The following is a 16390-nucleotide window of genomic DNA, read 5'->3' as shown; positions in this document are numbered from 1 at the left end:
GCACTATATAATAAAAAATACCCTCATTGATAAAACCCGTCCAATACATTTAAATCCCCTCAATTACTTAATTCCTACCAAAGACAAGCGTGTGTGTTTATAGCCCACACCGAAAACTGATAATCCCTTAATAACCTCTTGGAGCAGTCAATCAAACTGTGAACCTGCAACCACGCCTGACCTGCAGTGTAGTAGGTTGTGGAAGATGTCAAACACTAATAGTTCTATAATGATAGTCTTTAGGGTTATATCGACCAACAGATATTGAAACTACAAGCTCTGACTTTTTTTCAACTTGGAGTCACAGCAGGCTGTCTTTTACAAGTGCTCACACCTGCTCTGTCTCACACTGGGAGGTGGACCTCACTTGAGCAAAAAGGGGATCTGTTTGAACTCATCACTGCATTCGAATGGAGCTGCTCAGTTCAGGATTTCCCCATATATGAATTATACCTTGCCCGCTTTCCCCTACTAGCAAAATAGGATCTGTCTGAAATGGGGTTAGGACTTATGGATCTGGGGTCCTGACACCAGTTGGCATGAGGTGCAGAGCTCCCAAAGCTGAGCATCTAAAAGTCTGGCCATGGCAAAGCCATCTGCACCTTTCATTGGGTCTAGGTACAAAAGATGGCACTTGGACTTCAGTATGACTTGACCTGGGCCCCAGGCCCCATGGTGTCCAGGTCGCATTGGCTTATTGTTCAGCAGCCAAGTAGGATATCACATGCCCCTCCGCATTACTCCATTTTACCTTGAATTAAAGAGATCAAGGGACCCAGCATTGGAAAAGGGATGGGCTCACTGAAAGCTGTCCCCTCCATCTTTGCAGCTTCCACTCCATGACCCCATCCTGAAACCATCTTCCTATACCATGGGTACCTCAGTGATCCTGGGCATCTTCCTGGGTGCATTGCTGGCAGATGCCGCCACTCACACTGATGCTGCCTGCAACAGACAGTTATCAGTCTCTGGTTGGCTGGTGGAACCTCTGCTCCTGGCCCAGGAACCTTAATCCCAAGGAGGGTCTTACCCATAGAGGTGATGCAAGGCTTTAGCCATGTTAAATACCACCAAATGGCTATTTTGAAAATAAGATGCCTGCGCAAAAAAAAGACAACTGATGCCAGTCCCTAAAGTGTTCTTGAATTTACAGGTTTTATTGTATATAAATGGATCTGAAAGCCTGAGGGTTGATGTAAATATATTTTTGTAATTCTTTTGCAACATAAACATAATGGTTTTAATAGAACATAGAACATAGAACATTACAGCGCAGAACAGGCCCTTCGGCCCACGATGTTGCGCCGACCAGTTAAAAAAAACAACAATGACCCACTAACCTAAACCAATCCCTTTTCGTCCATAGGGCATTGGTGAGGCCGCAGCTGGAGTACTGTGTGCAGTTTTCGGCGCCGCACCTGCGCAAGGATATTTTGGCCTTGGAGGGAGTGCAGAGGAGGTTTACTAGGATGATACCGGAGTTGAGGGGGTTGAGCTATGAGGAGAGGCTGAATAAACTAGGCTTGTACTCGTTAGAGTTTAGAAGAATGAGGGGAGATCTCATTGAGACGTATAAGATGATGAATGGGATGGATAGGATAGAGGTGGAGAGACTCTTCCCGCTCAAAAAAGACAGTAGGACTAGGGGGCACAGCCTCAAGATAAAGGGGGGGCGGTTTAGAACGGAGTTGAGGAGGAACTTCTTCACTCAAAGGGTGGTGAATATCTGGAATTCTCTGCCCGTTGAAGTGGTGGAGGCTGCCTCGCTAAATATTTTTAAGAAGCGGGTTGATGGGTTTTTGATAAGAGAGGGGATTAAGGGTTATGGGGAGAGGGCGGGAATGTGGAACTGAGCCACGACAGATCAGCCATGATCTTATTGAATGGCGGGGCAGGCTCGAAGGGCCAGATGGCCTACTCCTCCTATTTCTTATGTTCTTATGTTCTTATAAACCTATCCACAGACCTCTTAAACGCCCCCAAACTAGGCGCATTTACAACTGCAGCAGGCAGGGCATTCCAATCCCTCACCACCCTCTGGGTAAAGAACCTACCCCTGACATCTGTCCTATAACTACCCCCCCTTAGTTTAAAGCCATGCCCCCTCGTGCTAGATTTTTCCATCAGAGGAAAAAGGCTATCACTATCCACCCTATCTAAACCTCTAATCATCTTATATGTTTCAATAAGATCCCCTCAACACTTTGTTGCTCAACACTAATTTTAAGTTAAAAAACCATTGAACTTGGATAGCATCTAATGGGGGAAAATAGTTCAATGTTGGGAATTTTGAAGAAAACATCCTGTCTGAAAAGCTAACCTACTCAGATACTGATTTCCTGCATTTCCGAATTTGGATATTTGTAGATGAGTGTGTAGGTCAGTAGGTGGTGCTCTTGCACTCTGTATATGAACTAAAGTATTCAGTTTGTTGTTATTGATTCCTGTCCTGTTCCATAAAATTGTGCATGCAGAGTTTGAGTTACATGTTTATAACACAACAAACTTGTGTTTATATCGTGCTTTTTATATAGAAAAAACATTTGTCTCAAGGCATGTCAAAGATGAGTAAGGAAAAAGTGGCCACCAAACCAAAGGAGATGTGAGGAAGAAGTTGTGACTCTCAGCTTGGCCAATGACATGGGTTAACAGGAGGGTGTTAAGAAAGGAGGAGAGGCAGTGGGAGATATGAATGTTTTAAAGAGGATACATTGCAGATTTGCTATAATTCTGCCCAATTTGAGGAACTTTAAGGAAAGCTAAGAAAAATCATTTGTTCCATTGGAGCAATGCTGATTGTGGTATCAAATTTCAATTGTTCCAACATCCACAGTGTTTATAGAATTTTTGGATTGCGACTACCCATTGTGTGGAAAGAATGCTACATTATTTCAGTCCTTGCTGGCCCAAATCTTACTTTAAGATTATTCCAACTGCCTGTGGGTTGTCCTACTTAAGATAATTACTTCTCACTATCATATCCCTTTGTTATTTTGTTTCAACGTCTCATTTTTCCCAGAACTAAATCGGTCTTTTGGTGTAGAGACCCAGAAGGTGCCACGCCTGAACTTAGCACTTGGGTTGGGTGTTATCACAACTTCTCAGGCAGTGCAAGGGGAAAAAAAATGAACCATGGCTCCAACTCCTAGCAAAATAAACAGCAAAAGTCACCCAGCTTTTTTACCATGGAGGATGTTTATAGCTGATCCCGTTCTTGCTCGGCCCAATGCCCAGTCATTAAGGACGACCACTCAGGTGTTGAAGCCACAGTTAGCAGTTCGGGTCAATGAGTTTCTGTCAAAACTTTGTCATAAATCTTCATTTCTAAAATCCATAGCTAATGTGCCGTTACTTTTGGTGGAGACTGGGCCAGCGAATATGCTGTTGTGGCTTTCCAAGCATGTATCTATTACTCTTCCCTTTCAGTCAGCAAGCCATTCTTCACCTAAAAGGTGATTTGAGGTCTGGAGTTTGCTTCCAAAAAGCTCTTGTGGTTCAGTCAATTGAAAGTTTCAAAACTTGATTTTTTTTTTGGTTAGGCAAAGGCATTGAAGGTTTTGTTACCTAGGTGGGTGCATGCAGATTGGTTCCCACTTAATCGAATAGTACAACTGGCTCGGGGATGTCATAGTCTATGCCTGTTCCTGTGTCAAATATCTGTTGATGAAAAGTCACATTCATGTGTCCATTCCTTTCAGACGCCGCAAAGGTAAATATGCAGTGGGTTCGGCCTGCATTGGAGGTGGACAAGGCATCGCTGTCCTCATTGAAAACATGAACTGAAGAAAACAAGACATGCAAAGAATGTTGTGCTACAAGAAATACCTACAATATTCAATGCTTGTTGCTGGCTTTGTTTTGTGATAGCTGCTGCAGTATCTTACACTAAGGCCCTACTCGACTCCTTCCAGAAATATTACCTGACCAAATGATTTGGAATTCCACTTTTGAGGAATAAATTTGACAATAATGTAAACAGGAAGATGAGGTAGCAATGCCAGGGGTGTGAGTCAGCTGATATTCTGCTTGTGGATGTGCAAAAGATCAGTGGAAATTCTGCAGAATATCACCGTTCAAAAATACCAAAGATCTTCTAATCTTACACAAATTGTGTTAGCTAGAATTTGTTTTTTTTGCAAACAAAATATATCTTTTCCAAAGTCCTTTATTGTTCAGAAAATCTTCTAATGATGTGTATAGTAGTTTGAATCTCAGATAATTAAGTGTCAAATGAAATCCCTCACTATAGATGTCTTGGAGAATAAGAGTACAATAAATAGGAAGGGCAGTAGGCCATATATCCCCTCATTCAGTAAGATTATGGTTAATTTGACCCTAGTTTAACTCCACTTTCCTGCTTGTTCCCCGTGACCCTCGACTCCCTTAGTTCAAAAATGTCTCCTTCGTGAATATATTCAGTGACAGCCTTGAACCTCTCTAAGGTACAGAATTCCAATGATTCAGAATCCTCAGAGAATAAATTATTCTGTCTTATTAGCGTGACCCCTTATTCTGAAACCATGCCCCAGTTCTAGATCCCCCCCTTCCCCTAGGAGGAAGCAGAAACATCCTCCCAACAGTTACACTGGTTAAGCCACCTCACAATTTTGTATATTTCAACAAACTTATTTTTCTAAACTCCAATGAGTATAGGCCTAACCTGCTCGGCCTTTTCTCGTATTACAATTTAGTGAATTAATCTAGTGAACCTCCTGTAAACTGCTTCCAATGCCAGTAAATCCCTCCTTTAAATAAGAAGACCAAGATTGTATGCAGTGCTTTAGGTGCAGTCTCACCAATGCCTTGAAGGAAGATCTCCCTAGTTTTATATTCCATTCTCCTTACAACAAAGGCCAACATTCTAGTTACTTTCCTAACTACTTGCTGTACCTACATGCTAACTTTTTGTAATTTACATACTAGAACACCTGGATTCCTCTGTACTGAAACATTCTGCAGTCTCTCACCATTTAAATGCTATTTTTCTTTTCTATTTTCCCACCAAAGTGGATAACCGCACACCTCCCCACATTTATACTCCATTTGCCATTCACTTAACCTATCTATAAAATAACACAGACCATTTGTATCATCCTCACAACTTGGTTTCCTCCTATCTTTGTGTCATCAAATTTGGCCACAATATACTTGGTTCTTTCCTCCAAGTTATCAATGTAGACTGTAAATAGTTGAGACCCCAGCACTGTGTCGTCCCACCGGTTACAGTATTCCAACCTTGAAAATACTATTTATCCTGACTTTTTGGTTTCAGCTCACTAGCCATTCTTTATCCATGCCATTATTGTTGCCCCCAACACCACAAGCTTTTACTTTTATATTGATCTTATCAAATACGTTTGGAAGTCCCAAGTTACACTACATCTACTGGTTCCCCTTTATTCACCCTGGTTACCACATCCTAAAAAAACTCTAATAAGTCTGTCAAACACAATTTCACTCTGATTAATTGTATTATGACTTTTTTAATCTTCTGCCACCACTTTCTTAACAGCGGACTCCAGCACTTTCCCAATGTCAGATGTTAGACTGACTGGCTTATAGTTTCTTAAGTAACCAAGGACAGAAACTTAAAAAGAGGAAGTCGGGGAATAAGATGGAACTTTTGTGTCTTTCAAGCAAAAGGCAAATGGAATAGGTTTCCAGGAAAAATGATTTGGGCAGATGTAAATAGATTAAAAAGAAATATAATTTTTTATGCCTGAGAAAAGAAGTGGTAGAGAGGTATACTCGCCTTCCTGGTATAAAAATGGGATAGACATTTTGGACACAATAGTCTTTTAATCCTAAAAATGATGCGATGATCAATGTTTTAATTTCCAGTTTCTTTAACCAGAAGCTGCTTCGATGAACCAAAAATTGACTTCAGTTAATTATACTGTGGTAGGCAGTTCTGAGACTTTGATACATTAATCATCTGCTTGGGGATGTCAGCACTGTGTGGCCACTAAACCACTGGGATGTTCCTTCAAGCATCAACGGATTTGTTGAAATAGAAGGATGTTTTTGTATCTTTTCCCCTTCTCATCCCCAGTGCTGCTTTGATGATGTGGCTATTTGTTTCTTGTATGTTTTGTAAAACTGCCAAGTCAGATCCATGCTACCTATCTTTTTAATTAATTTCCTCCAATTTCTGTTTTCTTGAAGCAGCAACTTGAGCTGGGATTCTATTCGTGCAGGTTCTGGAAGCCCTTATATCTTAAGATATAAACCCAAACAGTGAGCGTCAGCTGGCTATCTGACCACAGGAGGGATCACAATTGAGCCCAATCCTATGTTCATTTGGAACTGGAACTTTCTAGTTGTGCAATACTATGGGCAGCAGGGTGGCATAGTAGTTAGCACTGCTGTCTCACAGCCCCAGGGACCTGGGTTCAATTCTGTCCTTGGGTGACTGTGTGGAGTTTGCACATTTTCCCCATGTCTGTGTGGGTTTCCTCCCACAGTCCTAAGATGTGCAGGTTAGGTTGATTGGCCATGCGAAATTGTCCCTTAGTGCTAGGGGGATTAGCAGGGTTAATGTATGATGTTAAGGGGATAGGGCTTGCTTGGGATTGTTGTCAATGCAGGCTTGATGGGCTGAATGGCCTCCTTCTGCACTGTACAATTTCTGTGAATCTATGATAGAAAAATAATTTAATTGTTTTTTTGAATCTGCCATATTAGTGAGGATTTCCTTTGGAATAAGGAGGCATGGATGGACAACATCTCTGCCTGCCACACCCAACTGTCCCACACATGCACACTCACCACCCCATTCCTCCCCCCGACCCCTCAGAATTTAAAGAGCTACAGCAAATGGGCAATTCCTGGCATTATTAAGTTACTCCCCACATTGCTGGTGACCCTTACTAAAGGTTGTCTCAGAAATTTCAGGGTCTAAGTATTATTTTAAACTTGATTCTGGGGTGGAATTGTAATTTTGGAATGTCTTCATATTTTTTGTGTTCTGCTACATCTGTAAATCATTAGATAGTTAAAGATGATGTACTAAAAATGCACTTTCCCAGTAAAAACTCTGCGCCCTTCATCAGCAACATAATTTCTTTCCATAATATGGACAGCAAAGTAAAAGCCCTGAAGCATCCAAGTGCTGAACTGTTGGAAGAAAGGACAATGGCAATTTGGCCATGTAAGTTTCCTGTAATTAAATGCAATTTTCTAGTGTACTATTGTCATACTGCTGTCTTGTTATCTTTACTGGCTGCTGGTACATGGAGTAGCACCACTTATCTGTGCAGGTCAGTGATATGATTTCTCCAGACATTCAAGATCGATAAATGGTCAAAAACCACTTTACGATGTCAAACGATTATTCCTGTTTAATGGCACTGATTTTGCAGATTCCTGCTGCAGCACAGCAGCGTTGAACAATATTGTGAACAGCTCTGTAACTGCAGCTAAGCATAAGATTATTGTTCTTAGTCACAACTGAGTATTCATCATTCTGTGTATGGTCATGAGAGAGGAGGCATTCTTTGTGATATTTAAAACAGTGAAGATTACAGACTATAGTGTAGTGATAAGTGAATCCCAGCACTTTGTCTGAAAATCAAATTTAACTTAACTAATGCAACAGCTTACTCACTTAGTAGTGCTACAACTCACATACGGCAAAGAACAGTGCAGCACAGGAACAGGCCCTTCAGCCCATCAAGCCTGTGCTGGTCACATTGTCCGATCTAGACCAACCTCCTGTATCCCTCTATTCCCCACCTGTTCATGTGTCTATCCAGATTAGTCTTAATTGTCATTAACATGTCTGCCTCAACCACTTCACTTGGCAGTGCATTCCACCACTACCACCACCACCCTCTGTGTAAAGAAAACTCCCCCCACATGTCCCTACTGAACCTCCCCACCCACTGCCTCCCCCAACCTTACCTTGAACTGGTGTCCTCCCTGCAGCATCTGATCTAATGTGTTCCCATATCCCTCTCTAACTAGAGCACCCACCTTTGTTTAAAATCCTGTGGATGCCACAGGTTATTCCTGAGAGAGGGCAGGTTGTTTCAGCTGGACATTCTGTCACTAAGTATGTGCAGGGTGCAAGTCCTTTTATTGGGCTGGAAAGTAAGAAGGACAGCAAAAGAGATACCTGGAAGTAATACTAACTAATGCATTGTGCATTTCGATTTTTATTTCAAAAATTCTAACATTGATTTGTTTCCTTTTACTTATCAAAAAACTATTAAGACTATATCTGATTTTTTTAATATAAATGCATATGCAACCTCAATCTGTTATACATGTTGCTTCTAAAATTTTCGTTTCATAAGCAAATGTAAAACTGTGCCTTACATAACATGATCTGTTGTTACATTGTGAAGCCATGATAGAAAATAAATTACCAATGATTTTTGTTTTATTGGTGCCTTGTAATTGATGGCAATAATTTTATTGTACTGAATTGTAATGTGCACAATTGGAATAAAATGTTATTTTAATTATATATTTTGCTCCTGCTACCCATCTTTGGGCTGGCTTGCTCCTTGCATTGCGCTTCCAAAAAGAGCAGGGAGGTATTATGTTCTTGGATCCGTGCTGTTGCTGCCAGGCAGCTACAGTAAGTGCACGGGAGAAGCCTGACGATGTAGTTTTACCGAATGCCGTATTTCTTTCTTCCCTGGAGAGCCATTCTCCAACAGTGCAGACAATATCAAAATGTGGTTTTGATATTGTAACATTAGTTACCATGGGGAACCTTATCAAACGCCTTACTAAAATCCATGTATACGACATCAAATAATCTACCTTCGTCTACACACTTAGTTACCTCCTCAGAATTCAATCAAATATGTGAGGCAGGACTTACCCCTCACAAAACCGTGCTGACTATCCCAGATTAAACTGCATCTTTCCAAATAAATCCTATCTCTCAGGACCCATTCCATTAACTTACCGACCACCGAAATAAGACTAACTGGCCTATAATTACCAGGGACATTCCTATTTCCTTTCTTGAAGAGAAGGACAACATTTGCCACTCTCCAGTCCTCTGGAACAATCCCCGTGGACAGTGAGGACCCAAAGATCAAAGCTAAAGGCTCCACAATCTCATCCCTTGCCTCCCAAAGTATCCTAGGATGTATCCCATCTGGCCCAGGGGACTTATCAACCCTCAGGTTTTTCAAAATTGTTAATACATCTTCCCTCAGAACATCTACCTCCTCCATCCTATCAGCCTGAATCATGTACTCATCCTCAAAAGCATGGCCTCTCTCCTTAGTGAACACTGAAGAAAAATATTCATTCAATGCCTCATCTATTAGGGATGGGCAATAATCGCTGGCCTAGTCAGCAATGCCAAATCTCATAAATTAAATGAACAGAAAATGGCTTTGAAAGAAAGTCACCAAAAGTTTAGCTTTCATTCATTTGCTCAATAACAACTTGCATTTATTTAGCTTTAAAGGGTCAGAAACTCCCAAGGCACTTAAACTTGATGCAGAAGAAGATTGCTCATTCACAGACATTGTAATATGTTGCAGAATGATGATTTTTAAATACATTAACTTTTTAGCCAAACATTACAAATTAAAAACAGATTTTTCAAAACATTAAGTACCAGTTCCAAGAAATACTTAAAACAGATGGCTGAAGTATTTTGACCATTAAAAACAAAAAAACATCCAATATTTTATTGTCAAATATTAAATGACCAAGGAAGGCATTGGAAGTTATGCTCTCACTTTATGGAGTCATGACAATGTATGCCGGAGTCAGGATGATGTATGACATGGAAGGAAGCTTAGAAGTGATGAAGCTTCCACAACATTGCTGTTCTTGTTCTCCTTGATGGTAAAAGTCACAGGGAAGGGAACTACTGTTCAAGTTTACTTGGTTGGTACCTCAGTGCGAGCAATGGTGGTTAATGTTAGAGGGAAAACCACTAATCTTTCAGCAACTTGCCACAGACTTGGCACAAGTCATTTCCTTGCTTAGGTGGGAGGTAGCAGAAGCAGGGAGGAAAAATTGAGAATCAGGGAGTGGGAAGTGAGAGGTCACCATATCCTTAAAAAAAGCATTCACAGCTCCTCTCACATCTGATTGCTCCCTCATGACACTTACTATGAGATACATGTGTGTGTGCATGTGTTTGTGTCAAAAATGACAAAATCATACTCAACAGTCATACCTCCTACAGTCTTGCTGCTCAACTTCATTATTCTCAAGTAAGCACCACCCTGCTCTCTCTCACTCTGACAATAGCAACTGAGTCTTAATAACTGTTCGTTAAAATTGGGGAAAAAATTATAGTCTGACATTAATTGGACCTTTGAGCATATGTGCAGAATTGGTAGAATGTACTAAAGATATACCGGGAAGTATCTATAACTTGACTTGAGTGTTCTGGGCATGCGGCAGAGGCAGGAAAGTCTCTGAAAAGCACATGCCCATTGGAGGACGAAGGAAATGTTTTTCTTCTCCAGGGTCTCATTTCTGCAGCTCAATAAAGGTGCTCAGTTTCTTCAACCCAGGCACTGTGGACACTAGAAAGGTCCCATTCACTTATAACATGTCATGTACTTACGGTAAGGTGATGGCCTAGTACTATTATCGCTAGACTATTAATCCAGAAATTCAACTAATCTTCTGGGGACCGGGTTCGAATCCTGCCATGGCAGATGGTGGAATTTGGATTCAATAAAAAAAGATATCTGGAATTAAGAATCTACTGATGACCATGAAACCATTGTTGATAGTTGGATAAACTATCTGGTTCACTAATGTCCTCTTATTATCTGGTCTGGCCTACCTGTGACTCCAGAGCCACAGCAATGTGGTTGACTCTAACTGCTCTCGGGCAACTAGGGATGGGCAATAAATGCTGGCCAGCCAGTGACACTCATATCCCACAAATGAATTAAAAAAATGAGAAAAGGTCATCAGACCCATACAGACTTTCCAAATATGCTCATCCATGTTGTTGCTAGGCAAACCATAAACAGAGCCATGTAACCTTTTTCTTCACTTACTGAACTATGCTGGCTCCAATTCTGTAGATCTTTATGTGTGGACTATCTGCCCCTGCTTTAATGTTTCTTTGCATAAATGAGGTTTCTGACACTTTTCTGGCAAAGAACCAGTACATCTTTCAGACTATGGGAGGAAACTGGAGCACCCAGAGGAAACCCATGCAGACACAGGGAGAATGTGCAAACTGCACATAGTTGGTGACCCAAGCTGGGAATTGAACGTGGGTCCCTGGCACTATGAGGCAGTAGTGCTAACCACTGTGCCACCATGCCGCCCCTAAAACAGATACTGCCACTGCCCTGTCATGGAACTTGGCAACTCCCCATCAGGGAATTGAATCTCACTCTGTCGTGTGACAGGCAGGAATATTAACTTCTACACTAACAAGGAACTTGCTGCCAATCATTTCACTATTTAAATCCTTTTTTAGGTTCTTTATGCCCTTTGACAACTTACTTCCCACACATTTTACATCATCAGCAAATTTAGCAACAATTCATTTGGTCCTTTTACGTAAGTTATGACCTTCACAGTAACTTCATTGCAGTGTTATTGCAAGCCTTATTTGTGACTAATAAATAAATAAACTTTAGATGGAGTACAATTTAGGAGAATGTGAATTTGTCTACTTTAGCAGGAAAAATAACAAAGCAGTAAGCTACTTAAATGGATAGAGATTGCAGAATTCTACCATACAGAGCAGTGATGGGCAAGCTAGGCTAGTGAGTAGGCAACATGAGTAGCCCTCCTCTATCTCAGTGGGTCGCAAGATTGAAATCAGGTTTTCCCTAACCATGACCCCATCAGTAACATTAAGTACATTTAATACATGTTAAAATATTTCATAGCGAGTTGTAGAAAATGCTTAATCATTTATATGTCAATAGAACTATCATCAAATAGAACTATCATTCATTCAAATAGTAAAAACAAATTAAATATTTACACTTTGGATGCAGAGGGAGTGCATGGCTCTCACACTCAATGTTGTGTGCAGTCAGCATGCAGCTCACCATCTGAGTTGCACATAGTATACTGTAGTCATACTGATAGGAAAATAAATCATGTGGATGGAAATCAGCGCAAGGTGGCAACCCTGCATGTGGGCAAACGGTCAACAAAACATCCCATGGGTCACACTCAGAACCCAAATGTGGCCCCAGGTTGTATGTTGCCCACCACTGGTGCAGAGGGTACATGACTCCCAAGACGTTAGTATGCAGGTATGGCAAGTGATTGGGATGTTGTTGTTTATTGACAGGGGAGTCAAGTAAAGAAGGAGGTAAGTGTTGCTTCAGCTGTAGAGGGCTTTAGATGCTAGACTGCAAAACTGCATACAGGTTTGATCCCCTTACTTTAGAAAGGATATAATTGCAGTAGAAACAGATCAGACAAGGTTCATTTGATATTCTTGAGATGAAGGGTTTACCTTAAAAGGAAAGATTGAGCAGGTCAGGCCCCTACTCTTTGGAGTAGGTTGATCTTTTGATACAAATAAGATTCTGAGGGAACATGCCAGGCTGACTGCTGAGAGGAAATTTTCCCTTGATAGGGAGTTTAGAACTAGAGACCACAGTTTAAAAGTTAAATATCTATCTCATATTTAAGTCTGAGTAAGGAGAATTGTTTTCTCTGAAGCTTCTTAACCTATGTAATTCTCTTCACCAGGGAGTGGTGGATGCTGGGTTAGTGAACATATTCAAGGCTGAGTGAGATTTTTGATCAACAAGAGAGTCAAGGGTTATGAGGAGAAAGGCAGACAAATGGTGTTGAAGCCACAGTCAGATCAACCATGATCTTATCGTGTGGTTGATCAGTTTGGAGGGCTGAATAGCCTATTCCTGATCCTAATTCTCGTGTTTTGTGCTTTTGTGTTTAATTCATGCCTCCATCGATGGCTGGGTTGTGCAATGTATTACAATGCACATGTTTGCTAGTAAGTAGTTCCTTTGACCTGATCCATTAATCAGGCACTGGAATCTTTTAATGCCTGTTGTGTTCCCTATAACAAATCCGATGGAGGGACGCACATCATTGTGTGGGGTTTTGAGAATTGATACAGGAGAGTACTGAGCCTCACAGCCATGGAATTCCCCAAGAGCCAAACATTAATTTGGTAGGTCTCTACTGATAAGAAGGCAGGGAGGGGTTGCACAGTATCACAGTGCTTAACACTATTGCCTCACAGCACCAGAGACTGGGGTTCAATTCCCAGCTTGGGTCACTGTCTGTGCGGAGTCTGTGTGTTCTCCTTGTTTCTGCGTGGGTTTCCTCCAGGTGCTCCAGTTTCCTCCCACAGTCTGAAAGACCTGCTGGTTAGGTGCATTGGCTATGCTAAATTCTGCCTCAGTGTATCCAAACAGGTGCTGGAGTGTGGCAACTAGGGGATTTTCACAGTAATTTCATTGCAGTGTTAATGTAAGCCCACTTGTAACACTAATAAACTTTTAGAAGGAGCTATCAACTAGCTGAGGATAAGGCATCATTTGCACTGTCAGCCAATCTGGCATTCACATGTGTAGTCTGATTCTGACAGCTGCATGCCATGATAAAGGAGAAGTCCTTCTTGTTTGCAAATTTAACATTCCTCTTCAGTGAAGCACTAATTTCTTCGTATGTTTCATGGAATTTTGAAAAGAGGCCATTTGGAAGAAGCCAAATGTCTACATCTACTTACCATGTGAGGCATGGAAGAGGTGATGAATTTTGCCAATCTGCCAATATGATTTGTTGAATGCATCTGTGGATTGTAGACTAACTTTTGCCTCAGGTGTTGCACATGGACTTTAAAAAACACTCACCCACAAATCTCCCAAAGGCAAAGAAATTCAAACCGTGACAGACAATGGTGAGCCAGGATGCACCATGGCTCTAATTCAGCTTGCAGAATATATCACATTTTTCCTGCACTGTAACCCTGAATAACCTTACCTTCCAAATACTTTCCCTTTGAGTCAAATTCTTGCCTGGTGCATTCCTCCAACTAGGGTTTCAGCACTCCTCGTTATCAAACCAGCGTTCTACAAAATGTTGCTGTCTTGGTCCTTGTGAACCATACAATAGAGATCATAATTTAGTTTGATTTAGATTGGTTACTGGAAAGGGTTAAGAGCGACCAAACGTAAACGTTTTAAAGCCAATTTTAATACAGTGAATTTTTAATTCCAGTGAACTGGAAACAGCTATCTGAATGTAAATCAGTGTCAGACCAGTGGGAAGCAATCAAAGAGCAACTAAAGAGGGTTCAGAACAAATATGTCACCACAAAAAGGGTAGGACTCACAAACCACAATGCCTTTGGATGTCAAAGAACATGTAGAGTGGGATGATATGAAAAACAAAGCTTGTGTTGTCTTCCAACAGCTCAAGCTGCAGAAAGCCAAGAGAAGAAAGTCCATTGTGAAATTAGAAAAGAAACTAAGAAAGCAAAAAGCAGGCATGAACTAATACTGGCAATAAAATCAAGATAAATCCATAGATCTTTTACAAATATGTAAAGATCAAAAGGATAACCAAGAAAGTAGGGCCCAATACAGACCAAAAGAGTAACCTGTGTGCGGAGGCACAAGATATCAGCATGATCCTCAACAGATATTTTGCATCTGTATTCACAAAAAGAGAGGAACTAAGCAGCCATTGTTCATTTATTTATGGGATGTGGGCATTGCTTGCTAGGCCAACATTTATTGCCCATCCCTCATTTCCATTAAGAAGGTGGTGGTAAGCTGTCTTCCCACTGCAATACCTGAGTGTAGTTACATCCTGAGTGTAGTTAGGGAGGGAGTTCCAGGATTTTGATTTGATTTGATTTATTATTGTCACATGTATTAACGTACAGTGAAAAGTATTATTTTTTGCACACTATATAGGCAAAGCACACTGTTCATAGGGAAGGAACCGAGAGAGTGCAGAATGTAGTGTTACAGTCATAGCTAGGATGTAGAGAAAGATCAACTTAATGCAAGGTAAGTCCATTCAAAAGTCTGACAGCAGCAGGGAAGAAGCTGTTCTTGAGTCGGTTGGTACATGATCTCAAACTTTTGTATCTTTTTCCCAACAGAAGAAGGTGGAAGAGAGAATGTCTGGGGTGCGTGGAGTCCTTAATTATGCTGGCTGCTTTGCCAAGGCAGCGGGAAGTGTAAACAGAATCAATGGATGGGAGGCTGGTTTGCGTGATGGATTGGGCTACATTCACGACCTTTTGTTGTTTCCTGTGGTCTTGGGCAGAGCAGGAGCCATACCAAGCTGTGATACAACCAGAAAGAATGCTTTCTATGATGCATCTGTAAAAGTTGGTGAGAGTCATAGCTGACGTACCAAATTTCCTTAGTCTTTTGAGAAACCCAGAAGCAATGAAGGAACGGCAATATATTTCCAAGTCAGAATGGTGAGTGACTTGGAGGAGGAATCTCCAGGTGTTGGCGTTCCCATGTGTGTCCTGCCCTTGTCCTCGGTAAGTTCCTGCAGTGCATTTTGTAGACAGTACACACAGCTGCCACTGTGCTTCAGTGGTGGAGAGGAGTAAATGCTTGTGGATGAGGTGCCAATCCAGCATTCTACTTTGTTCTGGATGATGTCAAGCTTCTTGAGTGTTGTTGAAGCTGTACTCATCCAGGCAAGTGGAGAGTATCCTATCTCGTGCCTTACAGATAGTGGACAGAATTTGAGGAGTCAGGAGGTGAATTACTCTCCATGGAGTTCCTAACCTCTGACCTGCTTTTGTAGCCATATTATAGTTAAGAAAGAAGAGTGTTAAATATCAGATGGGATAAATATAGTAAGGGAGAACTACTATGCTCTGTAACTGGTGGAAGGATTCGGGAGTTGAGGAGGGTTGAGATCTGGAACTCACAGCCTGAAAGGCAGCAGAGGGAGAAACCCTAATCATATTTCATTTGGATATGTGCTTCATGTGCCTTAACCTATAGGCTATGCACCACACAAACATATGGGCCAAATGAGTTTCTTCTACTTCGAAAGTGGGTCCATCTTTTGACATGTTGGGGACAAAGTCACCAGCACCTCTGCAGCACCCAAAGCAAAACATTTAGAAGGTCCCATTGAACTAAAATAAGATTTGTACTCAATGACAGTGCTGGTGTGACCAACTCAAAAGCCATTAACTCTCTTGTTTGTATCTTCCTTCCTCCTCCAGTGCAAATAATGGCCATTGAAAACAAGCTCCTTTCCCTTTGCCTGTACTTTTATAGGGAAGGCCTCTCCATGTTTGGCCCCTGGGGTAAATAGACCAAATTCAGGAACGGATGCTGTCAGTGTTATCAGGAGATTTTCATCTTGTTTATATTAATATATCAGCTTCAGGACAGGGACATACTGACAGCAGCAAAAATTGGATAGCAGTAAAATTAGTGAAAGAAATCCCTGGTACTTT

General features: G+C 41.3%; 1 protein-coding gene across 1 annotated transcript in view; it reads left to right on the top strand.

The window, feature by feature from the left end:
• The window catches only part of acaa2 (acetyl-CoA acyltransferase 2), a 55649-nt gene extending 47179 nt beyond the window's left edge, over positions 1–8470 (top strand). The window contains exon 10 of the mRNA XM_080207468.1: positions 3699–8470. Within this exon, the coding sequence (XP_080063594.1) occupies positions 3699–3783 (85 nt within the window). The 3' untranslated portion in view covers positions 3784–8470. The remainder of the gene's footprint in view (positions 1–3698) is intronic.
• The last annotated feature ends 7920 nt before the right edge of the window (positions 8471–16390 follow it).

This window comes from Carcharhinus amblyrhynchos, chromosome 1 (assembly GCF_965287045.1).
Source record: "Carcharhinus amblyrhynchos chromosome 1, sCarAmb.v2.hapA, whole genome shotgun sequence".
In the NCBI taxonomy this organism is placed as follows: Eukaryota; Metazoa; Chordata; class Chondrichthyes; order Carcharhiniformes; family Carcharhinidae; genus Carcharhinus; species Carcharhinus amblyrhynchos.
This window is presented reverse-complemented; position numbering and strand designations above follow the sequence as displayed.